Source organism: Mesoplodon mirus, assembly GCF_964341445.2.
Source record: "Mesoplodon mirus genome assembly, chromosome: 18".
NCBI classification, from domain to species: Eukaryota; Metazoa; Chordata; class Mammalia; order Artiodactyla; family Ziphiidae; genus Mesoplodon; species Mesoplodon mirus.
Genome location: NC_138994.1, coordinates 53,684,426 through 53,702,271, shown reverse-complemented (window position 1 = coordinate 53,702,271; position 17,846 = coordinate 53,684,426). Strand labels below are relative to the sequence as shown.

At 42.2% G+C, this 17,846-nt stretch overlaps 1 protein-coding gene across 3 annotated transcripts in view; it reads right to left on the bottom strand.

Moving 5' to 3' along the window:
- FAM222B (family with sequence similarity 222 member B) overlaps positions 1-17,846 on the bottom strand; it is a 66,426-nt gene that overhangs the window by 10,035 nt on the left and 38,545 nt on the right. For all 3 annotated transcript variants that reach the window (XM_082603365.1, XM_082603367.1, XM_082603366.1), the window contains exon 2: positions 1,384-1,505. In XM_082603365.1, the coding sequence (XP_082459491.1) occupies positions 1,384-1,465 (82 nt within the window). In that variant the 5' untranslated portion in view covers positions 1,466-1,505. The remainder of the gene's footprint in view (positions 1-1,383; positions 1,506-17,846) is intronic.

Genomic DNA, 17,846 nt, shown 5'->3' with positions numbered 1-17,846 from the left:
AGGCCAGACCATTTTTAACTTCTGAAGATGATCTCACAGAGCAGGCGGCGGCAAACTACAGCCTGCAAGCCAAAACCCAGCTGCTGTGCTTTTGTAGAAAGTTTTACTGGAGCATAGCCACACTCGTTTGTTTACATACTGTCTACGGTTGCCTGTGCCCTACGACAGCAGAGGTGAGTACATGTAACAGAGACCATATGGGATGATCCACAAAGCCTAAAATATTTGCTATTTGACAGAAAAATTTTGCCAACATCTCTCATAAAGGATTCAGGTAAGGTGCTGAAGCTCCTTTTCTATTAAAGGGTAAGCCTAGATGCCTCATTGATTTTCCCTTTTTACTCTGAAAGGAAAGTCTATTCCAAATTTAGGGCCATTTTTACACTTGAAGATGCCGTACATGGTAATAAGCCAGGAATAGACTCTTTTCCTTGCACATGATGTAGTACAGGGATAGAAGGTAGGAATCTGGGAAAATACAAAGTATAAAGCCCCAATTCCAGCCAATGTAAGACAGGAATCTAACAGTTCTCAAAAACTCCGTCTTATAGCAAGTATATTAACAGGAACACGCCCAGAGAGACTGAGCAAGCTACCTTCCTATCCATTCTGGAGGCGAAAGCTTCTTTACTTGCTGTGAACTGAGGGCCACATCTCAGAAGGCAGACAGCAAAGCCAAAGGGAACTGTCTATTTCCATGGCAGAGAGTGCTCAGAGAGCTCAAAACAACAGAACAGTGGATACAGTTTGTTTCAGAGATACAGTAAGTAATCTGGACTGTGAGTTTTCATTCAATTCCTCATGGGGGTTCAAATTGAAACACTTCTTTGATATATATATCCTGTAAAACTCCTTATAGCCTTATTGCTTAACAGATAGCTATCAACAACAATTAAAATTAAGATGATACACACTGGGGAATTCTAGTATTTAAGAGGATTTCTCAGACTTCCCCAGTGGTCCAGTGGTTAAGAATCCACCTTCCAATGCAGGGGACACAGGTTTGATCCCTGGTTGGGGGAACTAAGATTCCAAATGCCGCAAGGCAACTAAGCCTGCATGCTCTGGAGCCCGCGCGCTGCAACTACTGAGCCCGCGCGTCGCAACAAAGATCCTGTGTGCTGCAATGAAGACCCGACCCAGCCAAATAAACAGAATAACTAACTAAATTAATTAATTAAAAAAAAAAGAGGATCTCTCTGATCAGAGAAGTGTCTCACATTGTTGACAAGTTTTGCAGCTGCTTTCTTGCTGTCTGTGCTGAAGAATATCTTGGAGGTACCAAAATTCATGGTCAGTGTACCCCAAATGTGCCTCTGGTATAGCTCAAATGTAGGGAAAAAATAAAGGATCACATCCTTCCCTGGGGTCCAGATTACTTACATTTCTGAAGTCCAGTGTTCATCTGCGTGTGAGAAAGAAGCTGAAAGGACAGGTCACCTGGCCCTGGTAGACAGGCTAGCATGGCAGACCAGCATCAACACAACATGAGGCAGTCACTCACACTGTAATGACAAAAAAACAAGGTTATGGAACACAAGGCAACTCACTCAAGGAAGATACCAGGGACATCGGATATGAGCAACAGTGGTCCAGGTTTAGACAGATAAACAATTTAATTAGTAGCATGTTGGTTGAAAATATATCTATGTCTTTATCTGTAGCACAATTTGCTCTCAACTATTACTATGGCTCAAATATTTCAGTCAGCACAGATGCTTGGGTGGGGAAAATAAAAACTAGAATATACCTATCCACACAAACAACTGAAGGTCTTTATGTTCACAAGCTGTAGATGCACTCGTTTGGCATTTGCATTTCCTGTAGACTGCCTCTCCGTACTGCTTTTGGATAAGCCCATGTGGCTGCCAGATAAATGGCATCTGGCTTTCATCTGTGCCCCAGCTGAGGCAGGAGCAGAAAGGCTAGGGCACAGTCTAACTGAGGTGAAGGAAAAGATGATTTCTCCCTGAAAACAGAACAACGTTCCTGAAGAGAGCTCGCCCTCATAGGGCCCAGCTCAGTCTACTCTCAGCCTTGGCCGGCAGCTGGGGCAGTCAGACATTTCCAGAGACAGTACGGTATGTGAGTTGCAAAGGCACCCAAAGTCCAACTTATGACCCCAGTAATCTGAACTTACTTTGGTTTTGTTTTTGGCCACACCCCATGGCTTGCAGGATCTTAGTTCCCTGACCAGGGAGTGAACCTGAGCCCTCAGCAGTGAAAGGGCGGAGTCCTAACTACTGGACCGCCAGGGGATTTCACCTGAACTTACTTTTAAAAAGAGGAAGGAGCAAAGCATCCTAAGAGACAAATTAACTACTATTAAAGCAAACTGTTTGTATGTTTCTAGGGATTCACCTTGTTATTGCCTTTCACACAATTAGACCTCCAGAACCCCAAAAAAGAAAAACATTGCTTTGCTCCCCGGGTAAATCAAGGAGGTGGTAGGCTGCCAGCAGCCCTCTTTGGGCAGGCAATCCTGACATTGTATCAAGATGGCATGGTTTCATCAGTGAAGTCTTCCAACAAGACGTATATAGCCAAAGCAAGCAGACACTGAAGTAGCCTTCTGTAGGGAAGGAAGCCTTGTCAACAATTTAAGCTCCCTGTGTACCAAGGACCAAGCTTTTTCCCAAACAACTATAATGTACTAAAACACATTAAATTCCTTTCCCATACTGCAAACCCCGGAAATCAAGGTAGCATATTAAGGCTTTAGATCACAACAAAAGAGGAATGGGGGAAAGCTCAAATGTTAAACAAAGACCACAAAACCTCTTTCTTTCCCTTAAAGGGCCCTCTCAAGTATGTGAAACTACCTTGTCACGATGAGTATCAGAGAGCTCCAGCTGGAAAGGCCAGGTAGCTGAAAAGATACTTTGTAAAAGAGGCTACTCAAACTGTGTCTAAGATAGCAAGTGCAGAAAGAACTGAAGAGTGAATGCCTCAATGAGAATGGAGCTGCCCCAGAGTTCTGGCACGGATTCAGTCTTTTCAGGTCTCTGGTGCGTGGGATGACAGTATGAACACAGTGTGCCAACTGCAGTGCCTCAAGAAATAAAAAGTCTTCTGTTAGGGTCAAATGACTGAGGTACTGCTCACATCCCTTCCCTTGTGAATGCTGATCTCTATTTAATAACCTCTCCCCTGTGGTCCTAATATAGCTGAGGGCAAACTCCAAGGAAAGGAAGAGAATTAACAAATACTGGAGCCTAATATTGTGAAATGGACTGTGTGAGGGGCTTTAGTAATGTTTTCTTATTTATTTATTTAGGTATGTATGTATGTATGTCTGCCTGCACTGGGTCTTTGTTGCGGCGAGCGGGGGCTACTCTTCGTTGCAGTGTGCGGGCTTCTCATTGCAGTGGCTTCTCTTGTTGTGGAGCACGGGCCCCAGGAGCGCAGGCTTCAGTAGTTGTGGCTTGCGGGCTCTAGAGCGCAGGCTCAGTAGTTGTGGCGTACAGGCTTAGTTGCTCCGCGGCATGTGGAATCTTCCTGGACCAGGGCTCGAACTCGTGTCCCCTATGTTGGCAGGCAGATTCTTTTTTTTTCTTTTTTTTTTTTTTGCGATACGCGGGCCTCTCACTGTTGTGGCTTCTCCCGTTGCGGAGCACAGGCTCTGGACGCGCAGGCTCAGCGGCCATGGCTCACGGGCCCAGCCGCTCCGCGGCATGTGGGATCTTCCCAGACTGGGGCACGAACCCGTGGTCCCCTGCATCAGCAGGCGGACTCTCAACCACTGCACCACCAGGGAAGCCCGGCAGGCAGATTCTTAACTACTGCGCCACCAGGGAAGTTCTAGTGATGTTTTCTTAATTAGGTCTCCCAACCTTTCTTGGAAGTAGGCAATAAATTCACTTGTCATCTCATCATCTCTAGCCTGTATTACTACAGTAGCCTTCCAAATGGTCTCTCTGTTCCACCCTTGCCCCATCACCCAATCTATTCTCCACATAGCAGCCAAACTAATTTATTTTTTTAATTGGAAATCATATCAGCTCAAAAATCTCCAATGACTTGCCATCTCACTTAGAATAAAATACAAAATCCTAACACGGCCCACGAGGCCTTCCATGATCTGTCACATGATCATTACCTCTCCGACCTCATCCTCTAACCTCCCCTGCCCCTCTTGCTGACTCTACGAGCCAGCACACCCCCACCTCCAGGCTTTGTAATTCATCTGGAAAGCGGAGATACTGTGACCATGGGGGTACAAAAAACACATTCATTCAGCTCTCTTGCAGACACACTGTCTCCCTGTACTTTCTGGAAGGAACCAATCTATGAATGATCATTGTAATCTCTGATATACCTAGTAAATCTTGATGCCTTGCAACCAAGAAGAGACGAGTGGAGGTTGTGGATCCTAAGAGTTGACTGTAACATACTGCCCTTCAAGCCACAACTCTGGATTTCAAGAGGCAGAACAAGAGAGAATTAAGTCAGCTAAACTGTGGCAAAAGGCATTAATGGATTTACTGACAGCAAACAAAGGAACAAAAATAAGAGGTGACTTCTGTAAAGACTCCAGAAAGTCAGTTTTTAGTTTGTGCAGGAAGAAGTAAATGAATAAGAAAGACACCAGAGCTTGGGACCCTCTATGATTATGTTCCCAACCAGAATCACCCAGCAAGTCTAGACTACTCTTCAGCTCTTACTGGCATTAACTGGGCTGCTAAGAGTACAGCTCTTAGTTTGTGCACCTTTCTTTAAGAGTTCTGCCATCCTTAATTTTCAAGCCCCCTGAGCAGTTTTACTGAAGTCAAGAATCAGATTCTGCCAAGGCAGGGAAGGCAGAGAATGTGGCAAGGTCACAAAGGGTATGATGAAACAGGAAGGAAGCAACTTCCTTCCACAACCCATTCTAGAAAGCAGGGATGCATAGTATAAAGCACTCCTCTGGAGGCTTGACAGCTGAGCACAAGCCTTTTATTTAAAAACTTCAAACCATCCACACATTTTGATTACCATCTGGCTTTTTCTTAAACGCTAAATTCCAATACAATTTACAGCTGATATTTCCAGAAGCACAATTAGACCCAGAAATCAACATGAGCTCTACCTTCTCTGAAAGGGCCTCAAAATTCAAGTCCAGACGACTAAACAGAATCAAGTAGTAACCTGGTGCTCAGACCAAATGAGCTGCAGACGCCACAGAGAAAGAAAAAAGATCTCCTTGGCAGAGCCTCTCTGGGAGCTCTCAGACAGCTTTCCCACCACCAGCTGGTCTGCTGCCTAAGCAGGGGGACGATGGTATTACCATGAGCACAGAACTAAGGTGCCCAGACTCTGCTGGGGCATTTGCACAAGCGCTAGCTTCTCCCAGACTACCTCTAATTAAAGAACCAAAAAACCCCTGGCCCCACTGAGAAAACTCAAAAGGACTTTCATCCATGCCCCCCACCTCCCCCGCCCCACTGAGACTGACAGAGGTTTTTTTAAGAGTTGTGATGTTACACTCTCTGCTTTCCTGGGTGGCATCTGATAAAGGACCATCTCTGCCTTAGGACAGGTTTGTGCCGGTAGGAAAACCTCCGCTGTCTGTACTGTTTGTCCCTGTCTATGCTTACGGCCACTGAAGGGTAGAAAAGGAGGAAAAGGAAGACTCCTCTTCATATTTTTTTTTAGTGAGAAAAGGAAGGGAGAGAAAATAAAATGCTAGCAAAGGCATTTTCACTTGGGGGCTGGGGGTGAAGTGATCTAGAGTAATCACTTCCCAGCATAGTCTCCCACTCACACCCTAGTGCCTTCCAGTACCCTTCTTTGCCAAGTCTCTCTCCTGCTTTCCTTTTCCTTCCCTGCCTTCAACCCCACCTTCAAAAAGAACCCCCCCCCACCGCCACAAAAAAAAGGTTGACTAGCCCAATTTCTGATTCATGCTGTGGTTCAAAAATTTAAACCTACCATTTATGGACTTTAATTAAAAAATTAAATTGAGAGCAGTGCCATCTCTGAAATACCAAGTAAAAAAAAGAAAATGTTATGCCCCATGTTATTTGACTCCACTTTATAAAATACACCCAACAGTGAAAATCCTAAGCACATCATTTTAAGAGAATATGATTAACACTGAGAAACTGAATTAATTAAGAGTCATCACTGTCTCTGATTAATAAGCCTTCTCATCCATGAGGTAAAAGGCTTATCTAAAATGACTACTTTTCAATAGTGGGGGTAGAAGTTTTATCCTACTCTTCCCCATTCTTACTCCTGGGGTCCAAGAAATTAGGTTAAAACCTAACGGAAATACTGCTCTGGGGAAAATAAACAGGGTAGAGGATGGCAAAAATTACATGTTTATCAAATCAGACTCTGCAGAATCTCAGTCATCTTATGGTCTGTGTCAATGAAATAATCTATTCAACCAGTAATTTTTGTCAGTCCAGGTAACTGTGAACTTCCAACTACCTTGTACTTTTCACTATTTACTCAATCTGAATAACACTCAGTCATTGCTCAAAGGCATCTTTCTTCTCTATCTTTAACTCAATAGGGGACTTAAAGTCACTTGTAATTGTAACCTCACAACTCTGGGCTGGGAGAAAGAGCAGGAGAGAAAGATGGATGTTCACTCTGGACTAACTTTGTTGAAAGCCCAGAACTATCCCTGCTGCAAACCATCTCCACATAGCTGAAAACAGAGGCTCAAGGGGTTTGGAAACATTATTTCTTTTTTAAAATTTATTTATTATTTTTAAATTATTTATTTATTTATTTATTTATGGCTGCGTTGGGTCTTCATTGCTGCACACAGGCTTTTCTCTAGTTGTGGTGAGTGGGGGCTACTCTTCGTTGCAGTGGCTTCTCATTGCAGTGGTTTCTTTTGTTGCAGAGCACGGACTCTAGGCGCGCGGGCTTCAGTAGTTGTGGCTCGCGGGCTGTAGAGCACAGGCTCAGTAGTTGTGGCACACGGGCTTAGTTGCTCTGCGGCATGTGGGATCTTCCCGGACCAGGGCTTGAACCCGTGTCCCCTGCGTTGGCAGGCGGATTCTCAACCACTGCACCACCAGGGAAGCCCTGGAAACATTATTTCTAACTACCCTTTAGACCCATCACAACAGGTCCTGTTCCGATGCTGTTTCCCACCCCACCCTGGTCCCTAAAGGTGCTTTCTCTGCCAGTGCTTTCTTTAGCATGAATACTCTTTCCTAGATCCTCTTACTATTTATTTCATCTATGACCCAGTGCTTTCTCCTGAATTTGTTATTCAGGTCCTAGGAAAGTATCTGCCCGGACATTCTAACCTTTCAACTCGAGTGTGAGCTTCCAAAGACTGTCTTTTATTTATCCTTCCAAGTAACAGGGTCAGGAATGAGATTATTCATGTAACAGATGTTTAATAAATATTACTGGCTCACATTCCAGAAGAATAGCAATATACTTTAATCCCACGCTCTGGAATTTATCTGAATTTAGGGCCTTGAAACACATGGATAATACAAGTGCCAAAAAGTGTCCGTGCCCGTGTGTGCACAGGTGCCTTTACTGAGAGCGAGAGAGTGCAGAGGAGACAAAAACTGCCTAGGTACTTAAAAAAAAAAAAAGGCCCAGGTACTACTTTTGCATTGTATTGAAAAGTATCCTTTGGGACTTCCCTGGTAGCCCAGCGATTAAGACTCCATGCTTCCACTGAAGGGGGGCCAAGTTCGATCCCTGGTCTGGGAATTAAGATCCCAGATGCCGTGCGGCAAGGCCAAAAAGTAAAAAAAAGAAAGAAAGAAAGAAAAGTATCCTTTGGCTTCTGTACTTTCATCCCCATTAGGTAGAAATCAGTGTTCCTAAAAATGTGAAATGCAGGTTGTGTTCATTGCAAGCCACTAAATCAGAATTTGCAGTTTTTCATGATCGTATGTAATAGCCTTCAGTTTCCTATCAGGGCTGTATCACTATAACTTAAGCTGAACAATTTTAGAAAGGTAGACTGACCTTTGTATTTAACCACATTCATAACCACAAGCAGAGCTCTCAAGCTGGGTAGAATTTTACTCATAAGTACCTGGGACTGTGCCCAGCAAGACAATAAGAATAACAAGAAACCAGAAGAAACTGCTTCCTTGAGATAATACACAAATATTGGATTTTTACCTTTTACAATTTCCTGTAGAAACTTGTATCAAATCAGAAAGTTTCTGATTATTACGCAGATTAAATATAATTTAACAAATAACCTATAATTATGTGGCAGTTTTTAATTTTCAAAGCCCACATCGCACATGAGTCCATGAAAAGCTGCCAGAGAAGCACGGATCTCACACCCAGATGGGGAAACTGAGGCATCAGAGCTAAATCATTAAAAAAAAAAAAAGGAAATCTGTAGGAAAGATATCAAAGTTGGGTGCAATTTTAAGACTCAGGGTATCTAAAAAGTCCTTTAATAGGCCTTGACTGAGCCCAAAACAAGTCAGATCATAGACAGGTATTCATTCTGGTTAAAATGAAAAAGGCAGTTCCTCAGTATAGCTTCTGTAATTTTATAGATCAAAGACACAACATGGAAAAAGAATTTGAAGAATTTAGCAGGCTGTTAAAAAACTTTGGCTTACTCACGCCCTTTCTCCTCCCCTCACCTGCACAGAGGCCACATTCTCTAGTGACTCCCTTGCCTCAGAATCACCTCGCCAGAGTAGGCCCCCTAACTCAGTCTAGAGTCTGGCTTTCAAGTTTGAAGGGTGACAGAAATTTAAGAGACTTAAGGTCATTTAGAAAGCCTGCTTCATTTTTTTTTTACATGTGTTTTACTGAAGTTGATTTACAACGTTGTGTTAATTTCTGCTGTACAGCAAAGTGATTCAGTTATACATATATATACATTCTCTTTCATATTCTTTTCAGTAGAAACTTGTTGTGTATCCAGTCTATATTTAATAATAGTTTGCATCTGCTAATCCCAAACTCCTAGTCCATCCCTCCCCCACACCCCACCTTGGCAACCACAAGTCTGTTCTCTCTGTCTGTGAGTCTGTTTCTGTTTCATAGGTAAGTTCATTTGTGTCATATTTTAGATTCCACATATAAGTGATATCATATGGTATTTGTCTTTCTTTCTTTTCTTTTCTTTTTTTTTGGCCAAGCTGCATGGCTTGCAGGATCTCAGTTCCCCAACTAGGGATCAAACCCAGGCCACGGCAGTGAAAGCCCAGAATCCTAACCACTAAGCCACTAGGGAACTCCCCTTGTCTTTCTCTTTCTGACTTACTTCACTTAGCATGATAATCTCTAGGTTCATCCATGTTGCTGCAAATGGCATTATTTCACTCTTTTTTATAAGCCTGCTCCATTCTGAATACGTAACTATAAGACATTATTATTATTATTTTTTTTACTAAATAAATTTATTTATTTATTTTTAAATTTTTGGCTGCATCAGGTCTTCATTGCTGTGCACAGGCTTTCTCTAGTTGTGGTGAGCGAGGGTTTCTCATTGCAGTGGCTTCTCTTGTTTCGGAGCACGGCTCTAGGCGCACGGGCTTCAGCAGTTGCGGCACGCGGGCTCAGTAGTTGTGGCTTGTGGGCTCTAGAGTGCAGGCTCAGTAGTTGTGGCGCATGGGCTTAGTTGCTCCGCGGCATGTGGATCTTCCCAGACCAGGGCTCGAATCTGTGTCCCCTGCATTGGCAGGCAGATTCTTAACCACTGCACCACCAGAGAAGTCCCTACAAGGTATTATTCTAAAACAAATCTAGATGAGAGTGTTTGGATCTGTGCGTGTTTCTGTTTCCTCACCCCGGTGCCAAGGTGTCTTCCTTTTCTGGGTCTGAAGTGCCTCATCCAAAGTTCACTGCTGGGTTTAGAAATTTCAAGAGACATTTATAAACCCACATTTTTGCTATGTAATGAGTAACACTGATTTATACTGCCTAAGAGAGTAGTTTGTCAAAACTGCAGAGAATGGTTTTAATGAAATTTTGAAGAGGTGTTGAAGAGTTATGAATGGAAGCAGTGAAAGGAGACAGGATCCACAGCAACATCTGTATGCATGTGCGTGGACTGAAGACACAACTCCCACCAAAGTCGTTGGAGAAATATAAGCAAGTACTAAACAAATAAAGAAATGGTGCAACTATCTAATATTTAAAGAAATGTAAATTAAATAGAATGACATTTTATTTTTTGATTAAAAATTGACAAACATGTTTGAAAAAAAATCTAGAACACACTGAGTCAAGGATACAGTGAAGGGCCTCCCTGGTGGCGCAGTGGTTGAGAGTCCGCCTGCCGATGCAGGGGATATGGGTTCGTGCCCCGGTCTGGGAGGATCCCATATGCCGCGGAGCGGCTGGGCCCGTGAGCCATGGCCGCTGGGCCTGTGCATCCGGAGCCTGTGCTCCGCAACGGGAGAGGCCACAACAGTGAGAGGCCCGCATACCGCAAAAAAAAAAAAAAAAAAAAAAAAAAAAAAAAAAAAAAAGGATACAGTGAAGAGTCACTAAAGTGAGTTGTTAGATTGACACATTCTTTCTAGAAATAAATATGAAGTTTTAAAAATATTCATACTCTTGATATGGTAACTACACTTCTAAAGTCTAACTTAAGGAAATAATCAGAAATGTAAACAAAGATTTCCATACAACTCTCTTCACTGTAGTATGGTTCATAATTGTGCAAAAACTCCAACAATCTAAATGTCCAAAAGTAAGGAAATCGTTATATAAATTATGGGCTATTCATCTAATAAAATTAGTATGAGCCTCCCAAATTAAAAATATATATTGTTAAAAAATATCTAAGGACAAAAAAATGCTTATAAGATAAATGCTGGGTTAAAAAAGTATATATAGGGGCTTCCCTGGTGGCCAGTGGTTGGGAGTCCGCCTGCCGATGCAGGGGACACGGGTTCGTGCCCCGGTACGGGAGGATCCCACATGCCGCGGAGCGGCTGGGCCCGCGAGCCATGGCCGCGGAGCCTGTGTGTCCGGAGCCTGTGCTCCGCAACGGGAGAGGCCACAGCAGTGAGAGGCCCGCGTACAGCAAAAAAAAAAAAAAAAAAAAAAAAGTATATATATATATATATATATATATATGGTGTAATAATTTTGTAAAATTTATTATATATACATAAAAATTATGAAGTCATTTGTATTTGACCATTAAATGCATTACAGCATTTTGTGGGGATAAATTCTCATTCCTGGACTATCTAGTTCAGGATAACATTCTACTTAGCTTTCATTTCTTGAATATAAAACGAACAGAGCCAAGGAAGTAACTTAGGAAAAAACTGGGTGGCAAGGGCAGTCATTTTCTCATCAGTTTTCAAAAGGGGAAAACTCACATATAGATAAGTGTCAAGTGCAGCTCAAATCCCCTGAAGAAATCTGTTAACAAGAGGCACAACATCAAAGTGGTTAAGAGACAAGACTGAGTTTGACTCTTGGCTCTGCTGCTTACCAGCTATGTGACCTTGGGAAAGAAACAGCTTCATCTGTAAAATGGACCTAGTTCATGGGATTGTTGTAAGAATTAAATGAGTTTAATATACTCAAGTGCTTAGGACACCGGTGCCTGAACATTATTCAAATGTTGGCTCTTATCACTTTCTTAATCTATCAAAATCCAGGTCACTTTTTATTTTGCCAACACAACTAAACCACCACCTTACATTTTATAGTTCTTTGTACTCTGAAACACGTTTGCATACACTATTTCACTTGAAATTTAAAACAACCTTTTAATCTATATGGAATAAGTATCATTCCCTTTCCATAGATTAGCAGGTTTAGAAAGATGAGGTAACTTGTCTAGTGATATGTAGCTGGGATAGTGGACCTCATATAGAGTCTCTGTCACGACTCCTAGACTTGTGGCTCATGCCATTAGACAAGTATTTTCTAATCTGTAGGCTGTGACCAGCCTTAAAAAAAAAAAAATCACTAAGTAACAGTAAGAATGCTTATTGTTTCATGACTCTATTCCAGCTATTTAAATTATGTGTGTATTTATTGGGATGCAGTCTTTATTGTGGGCACAGATGAAGATGTTCGAAAAACACTGCACTATACCACGGCTGCCTCTCAAGTCAATATTTATTAAGTACCTATCGTAGCCCTCTTCCTACACTATTATATACAACAAAAACATACAATTCTAAGCCATGGTTTTGTTTTTTAAGTGTAATTATCGACTTTCCTATGGAACTACCTGTCCCACAGCAGCACTTCGCTCTGTAACTCTATTATACTATTATACTCTGTAACCCTTCGGCAAGCCTAACACTTTGGAATGAGCTTTTAGTGAAAATTCCTTTTTAAAAAAAGGGGCGGAGCAGCAACTATAACCAAGGTAAGACTGCATTGGGAAAGTGACTACATAAAGGCAAAGAAACGCTTTAGGTTCGAGTGGTCAGACTTTCTTCCCCAGGGGAAAGCTCTATCATTCACACTGAGGAAAACTGTATCAGAGAATACTACAAGTAATGATCAAACACAGTTATCTCTCATTCTCAATCCTCGTACAGAAAACTCTTCCCTTCCTATTCTCATGCTCTTTCCTGAATGTGAGAAGTAAACCTTGACTAACTCTGAACATACTCTCAACTCATACCTTTTCTAAGTCAGTTTCCACTTTGGACACGCATACTATGCCGGAACTGGGCATCATACAGCCCACCAAGGTCTCTGGCAGGAAGCATCCCTCTGCTCTTTAAGATGTTCTAAATTTGGGGGGGTGAAAAGGAGCTCACACTTTTCCACGGCTATGCATCTACTATATCCACCATATATTCATTTGGTCTGTTACCTTCTTAGAACTAGTCCTCTGTACACCATACCTTGAGCTTATGTGCCTTAGATTTCTAGTGTAGAGTTTCAGTAAGGCTAGTAAATTCAGTGCAGGTGGGGAATGAAGTTATGCTTACAGTAAACACATCACCCTTCACGGTATTAGTATTATTAGGGTTAGTTTGGCAATAGGCAGATTTTAAGGTAACAGGGCAAGGCATGATTGATACACTAATACATTGTGTTCATTTAGGCCCTTCCTTCTGCCCCAGCCTGAATAGAGGACCATGAGGAATTCTGATGTATAACAACTTTTGGGGAGGGTTTCTATAGCCTTAGTGAAAATCAAAAGATCTTGCCTTGCCATTTCACTAAGACTCACTATCACTTGAAGCTTTATGGCTCACACTCCACATATCCAAGGAATTACCAGGCTTCTGAAGCTAACGGTGTTTCTGAAAGCAGGAGAGGCTGCTAAACCTCAAAAGGACCCAGGAACTGAAAGCTTACTGAGGAAGAGGAGCAACACCTCCTCCCACACCCTGCAAACTACCACAACTGGATAATGAAATTCAGAATACTGGCTATATCCACAGGAAGAAGAGAGAACAGAGAGACAGTCCCTGTCCCTGCTGGAAGAATACTTTGATAGCTAGAGTAAACAACCACAGAAATAAGATTTTGAACTTAGCTTTAGGAGGCTTCCTCATTTCAGGAACTGTCTTAGGAAACAAAACAAAAACTAACAAAGTAGTTTTAAATTTTCCAAGGACTCAAAGTACTACAGCTCACTCACAGATCAATCCATCAGCAGACTGGCCCTGAGAAATTCCATAGTCATTCATCATTGTTATATGTCAGTGTGTGACTGGTTCTAACTGGTCAAATCTGTGTCTTATACGAGATATTAAGTGCCACCCAAACAAAGCAATTTAACTCAAGATTACTTTAGCACTGAGTGAATCAGGAAAAAGTATATAAATACATGTTTTATCTTACAGATGTCTAAATGATCTGTCTTCCTTTATCTCAAAGATACCTCAAAGAAATGGCTAACACTACACAAATTAACATTTTATAGACCGTGGCAGAAAACAAGTTCACAGCTCTTCTATTCCTGGTACACGCCTCCTTTCGTCAGTGTACCTATTCACTGTCCTAATTTCAACTCCGTCAACTTCTCGCTCTGGGGTCTCCCTCACCAACTAAGTGTCCTAACCAACTTTCACCCAGTTCCCTCTGTTTCAACTGGACTAGAAAGAGAAGGTACCCAAACAGAGTACAGAGTGAGGAGGGTATCCACAAAGTCGAGGGTGGGGAGCCCTGATGTCGGGAGCCCGAACCCAAGTGGCGTGAGGACATCCCCAGAGGGGCTGGACGCAGCGACTACTTCCCATTCAATAACAATGAGCCCCAACAGGGTCTGCTCAGATCTTGGCTTCTAAATACTAAATCCTCCACTAACAGGAACAAAGGCTCCTTGGAGAAATGGCTGAGGCAGAGAAAGTACTAGATGAGGCTGGTACATACTACTGTGTAGGAAAGGAAGTGCTCAAAGAATAATGGTGACATGTCAAAGAACACAGAAGCTACAGGATGCTCAGCTGGTGAGGGAAACTCCAGAAAGATAAGTTTACACAGTAGAAATTAGAGGGAACAGAGAATGGATACACTGAGTGAAGGAGGCATATACTAGGAATAGAATAATTAGAAACTTTTTTTTCTACCACTGTTCAAAAGATGTTAGTTTGGGTTAGTGTCAGCCAAACCTTTGAAATAAAAGGACAGCAAATCATTTGGGCATCTTTAAGGTTAAACATATAGTTATGTATTTTTTTCCCTGATTACTGGCAAAATCTGGGATAATTTGAACATCAAAGTAAATAAAGATAACAAACTGAATTTAATAAAATGTAATAAGTTGAATAAAATAGGAAATCATGAGTCCATACTAATGTAAATAAACTAGTAAACTGAAAGGCTTAAGAGGAAAAGGATATTTGCATGGTTTCAAATTGTCTTCTCCCAAAATACTTAGTAATTACAAAGGGAAAAGAGTAACTTTACACTGGAAATGCCTAGCAGGCACCACCTTAACCAAGTGATCAAACATTCCCAGTAACGGGACAAATAAAAATTCTGTACTTCTTGAAATTATGCAGTGAAGAACACAGCATCACTCCTGTGATATTCCTGTTAAAGACATATAACCTAAGTTAAACACGAGGAACCATTAGACAATCCTAAATTGAGGACTTTCTACAAAATAACTGTCAGTAGTGTCAAGGTCGTGAACATCAAAGAAGGCCTAAGAAACTGTTCCAAATTGAAGGAGACCAAGAAGACATAAGAAATAAATGCAAGGTATGATCCTCAACTGGACCCTTTTTGTAATAAAGAACATTACTGGTACAGCTAGCAACATTTGAGGGGGGTCTGAGAATTATTTGATGGCAATGTGTCATTGTTAACTTCCTGATTTTGATGGCTGAATTGTGATGATGTTGGAGAATGTTACTGTTTGTAGAAGATAAACACCAAAGTATTCAGGGATGATGATGCATCAAGTCAGCAACTTATTCTCAAATGATTTAAGGAAGAAAAATATTCTCTGTACTGTACTTGCAACTTTTCTATAAATTTGAGATTGTTTCCAATGTTTTTTTTTTTTTTTTTTTTGGCTGTGCTGGGTCTTCACTGCTGCATGCGCGGCCTTTCTCTAGTTGTGGCGAGCGGGGGCTACTCTTCGTTGCGGTGTGCGGGCTTCTCATTGCGGTGGCTTCTCTTGCTGTGGAGCACGGGCTCTAGGCGTGCGGACTTCAGTAGTTGTGGCACAAGGGCTCAGTAGTTGTGGCTCGTGGTCTCTAGAGCACAGGCTCAGTAGTTTCGGCGCACGGGCTTAGTTGCTCTGCGACATGTGGAATCTTCCCGGACCAGGGATCAAACTGATGTCCCCTGCATCGGCAGGCGGATTCGAACCACTGCGTCACCAGGGAAGTCCCTGTTTCCAAATATTTTACTAAAATTGTTAAAACAAACAAAAAAAAACCAAGATAGCAGTGTTGAAATCTGAAGAGGGGGGGTGTGGAGATAATAAAGAAGAGTTGAAAAGAGTGGTCTGTTAGAAACCATTCTCATTTTATCTCAACGCAGGTGACATCTTTGAATTGGTGAGTGCCGACACTGGGGTTCTTGCCTTCTGGAATAGGTTTCCTGTATCTTTCTGCCTCATCAACTTCTAATTTCTTTTCAACACTTATCTGAATCACATTTTCTCCTGTGCCTGCACTTCAAATTCTCTCCCAACCTCCACTCTGTTCTGGCAATGCTTCCACTAAGTGGCATTCATACAACTCTCTTACCCTAAAGATGGAAAATTTCACCTTTAGAAAGGTTCCAAAAGCAATGTCTTATCCTGAAGGAGGCACTATTAATGACCCTCCTTTCTTTAGGCCTGACATTCACTAACATCTCCATCAAATTCATGTTTTAGTAAGAGTTTTTCAAGGCCTTTCCTTCTAAACACATATAACCTGCTCCAAGGGAAAGCCTTGTTATATCTTCTGGACTGTAACAGGGTTTTGACACCTTTTGCTCCCACTATACAAAAAGTTTCAGATGACATCATAAGCTTTATCTCCAGACTTCCTGAAATGTAGCAACTATAACTAGCTTCTCTACTTTCACACCAGCAGCAGCTGGCAGGCAGAGTCTTGGTTATTCTACAGCAGAAAGGTTTTCAGTAACAATCAATGAAGAGCTTTGAAGTAGTACAAAGATGATGTTTATCACTCATCCTTTCCTCTTCTTTCCTATTTAGGGTGATCATGGAAGTTTTGGAAGAGGAACAACTATATTATAGCCTGTCTCCAAGCAGCCATGAACTTTCTCCCCGCTCCCCTCCTTTGGCTGTGCCACGTGGCTTGTAGAATCTTAGGTCCCGGACCAGGGACCAGGGATTGAACCCGGGCCCACGACAATAAAAGCTCCAAGTCCTAACCACTGGACCGCCAAGCAATTCCCCTTCCCTTACTTTAAACAAACACTAACAAAAGCAGACTCTTAAAATGCATGGCCATACCCTTTGGCAACTTATACTCAACAAAATTTTTATGCAGCCACATCCATGAAAATATCTAAGGAGACCGATGGGCCCTTGGGAAGAGAGCCTAGCAACAAAGGACACTAAGGTGAGCAACAACATCCAGAATGAAAGCAGCAGCAAGTCACCTAGAGATCAAGGAACAGCTCTAGCTGGAATCAGCTTCACTCTTTTCGTGTTGAAGAGAGAAAATTTTGCTTACAAGCCAATTCAGGGTAACCATCAAACAACAACAGTAAGGGGAAATAGCAAAGGAACTTCATCGTCTTTAGAGAAAGACAAACTATTTCCTTTTGTTTCTTCCCTCTTTCTCTACCCAGCAAGGATTGTTTCCAAAGACATGCAACTTTTTTAAAAATCACAAACTAAAATTCCTACAGAGCTAAAGAAACGTGTCCTCAGTGTCATACTGACTTTATTTTTTTAAATTTATTATTTATTATTATTATTATTTTTTTTTTGGCTGTGCTGGGTCTTCATTGCTGCGTGCGGGCTTCTCTAGTTGAGGCGAGCGGGGGCTACTCTTCGTTGCGGTGCTCAGGCTTCACACTGCGGTGGCTGCTCTTGTTGCGGAGCACGGGCTCTAGGTGCACAGGCTTCAACAGTTGCAGCACACAGGCTCAGTAGTTGTGGCTCATGGGCTCTAGAGAGCAGGCTCAGTAGTTGTGGCACACAGGCTTGGTTGCTCCGTGGCATGTGGGATCTTCCTGGACCAGGGCTCAAACCCGTGTCCCCTGCATTGGCAGGCGGATTCTTAACCACTGCGCCACCAGGGAGGCCCCCACACTGACTTTAGTGCCCAGAAGGTTTCTTTTGCACTTTTAGTGCAAGCAGAGGACTAAACTGCACCTTGCTAATTACTATAATCTTACAATAAGCACATGCTCCTGGGAATGACATTTAGTTCCATCTCAGTCTATTCTCCCATGATAAGCAGCAATGAACTCAAGGGTATGATGTCAGAATATAAAAAGCCATTAAGGCTGCTCCTAACAGATTCTTTTAAAATATGATCCTACACCGC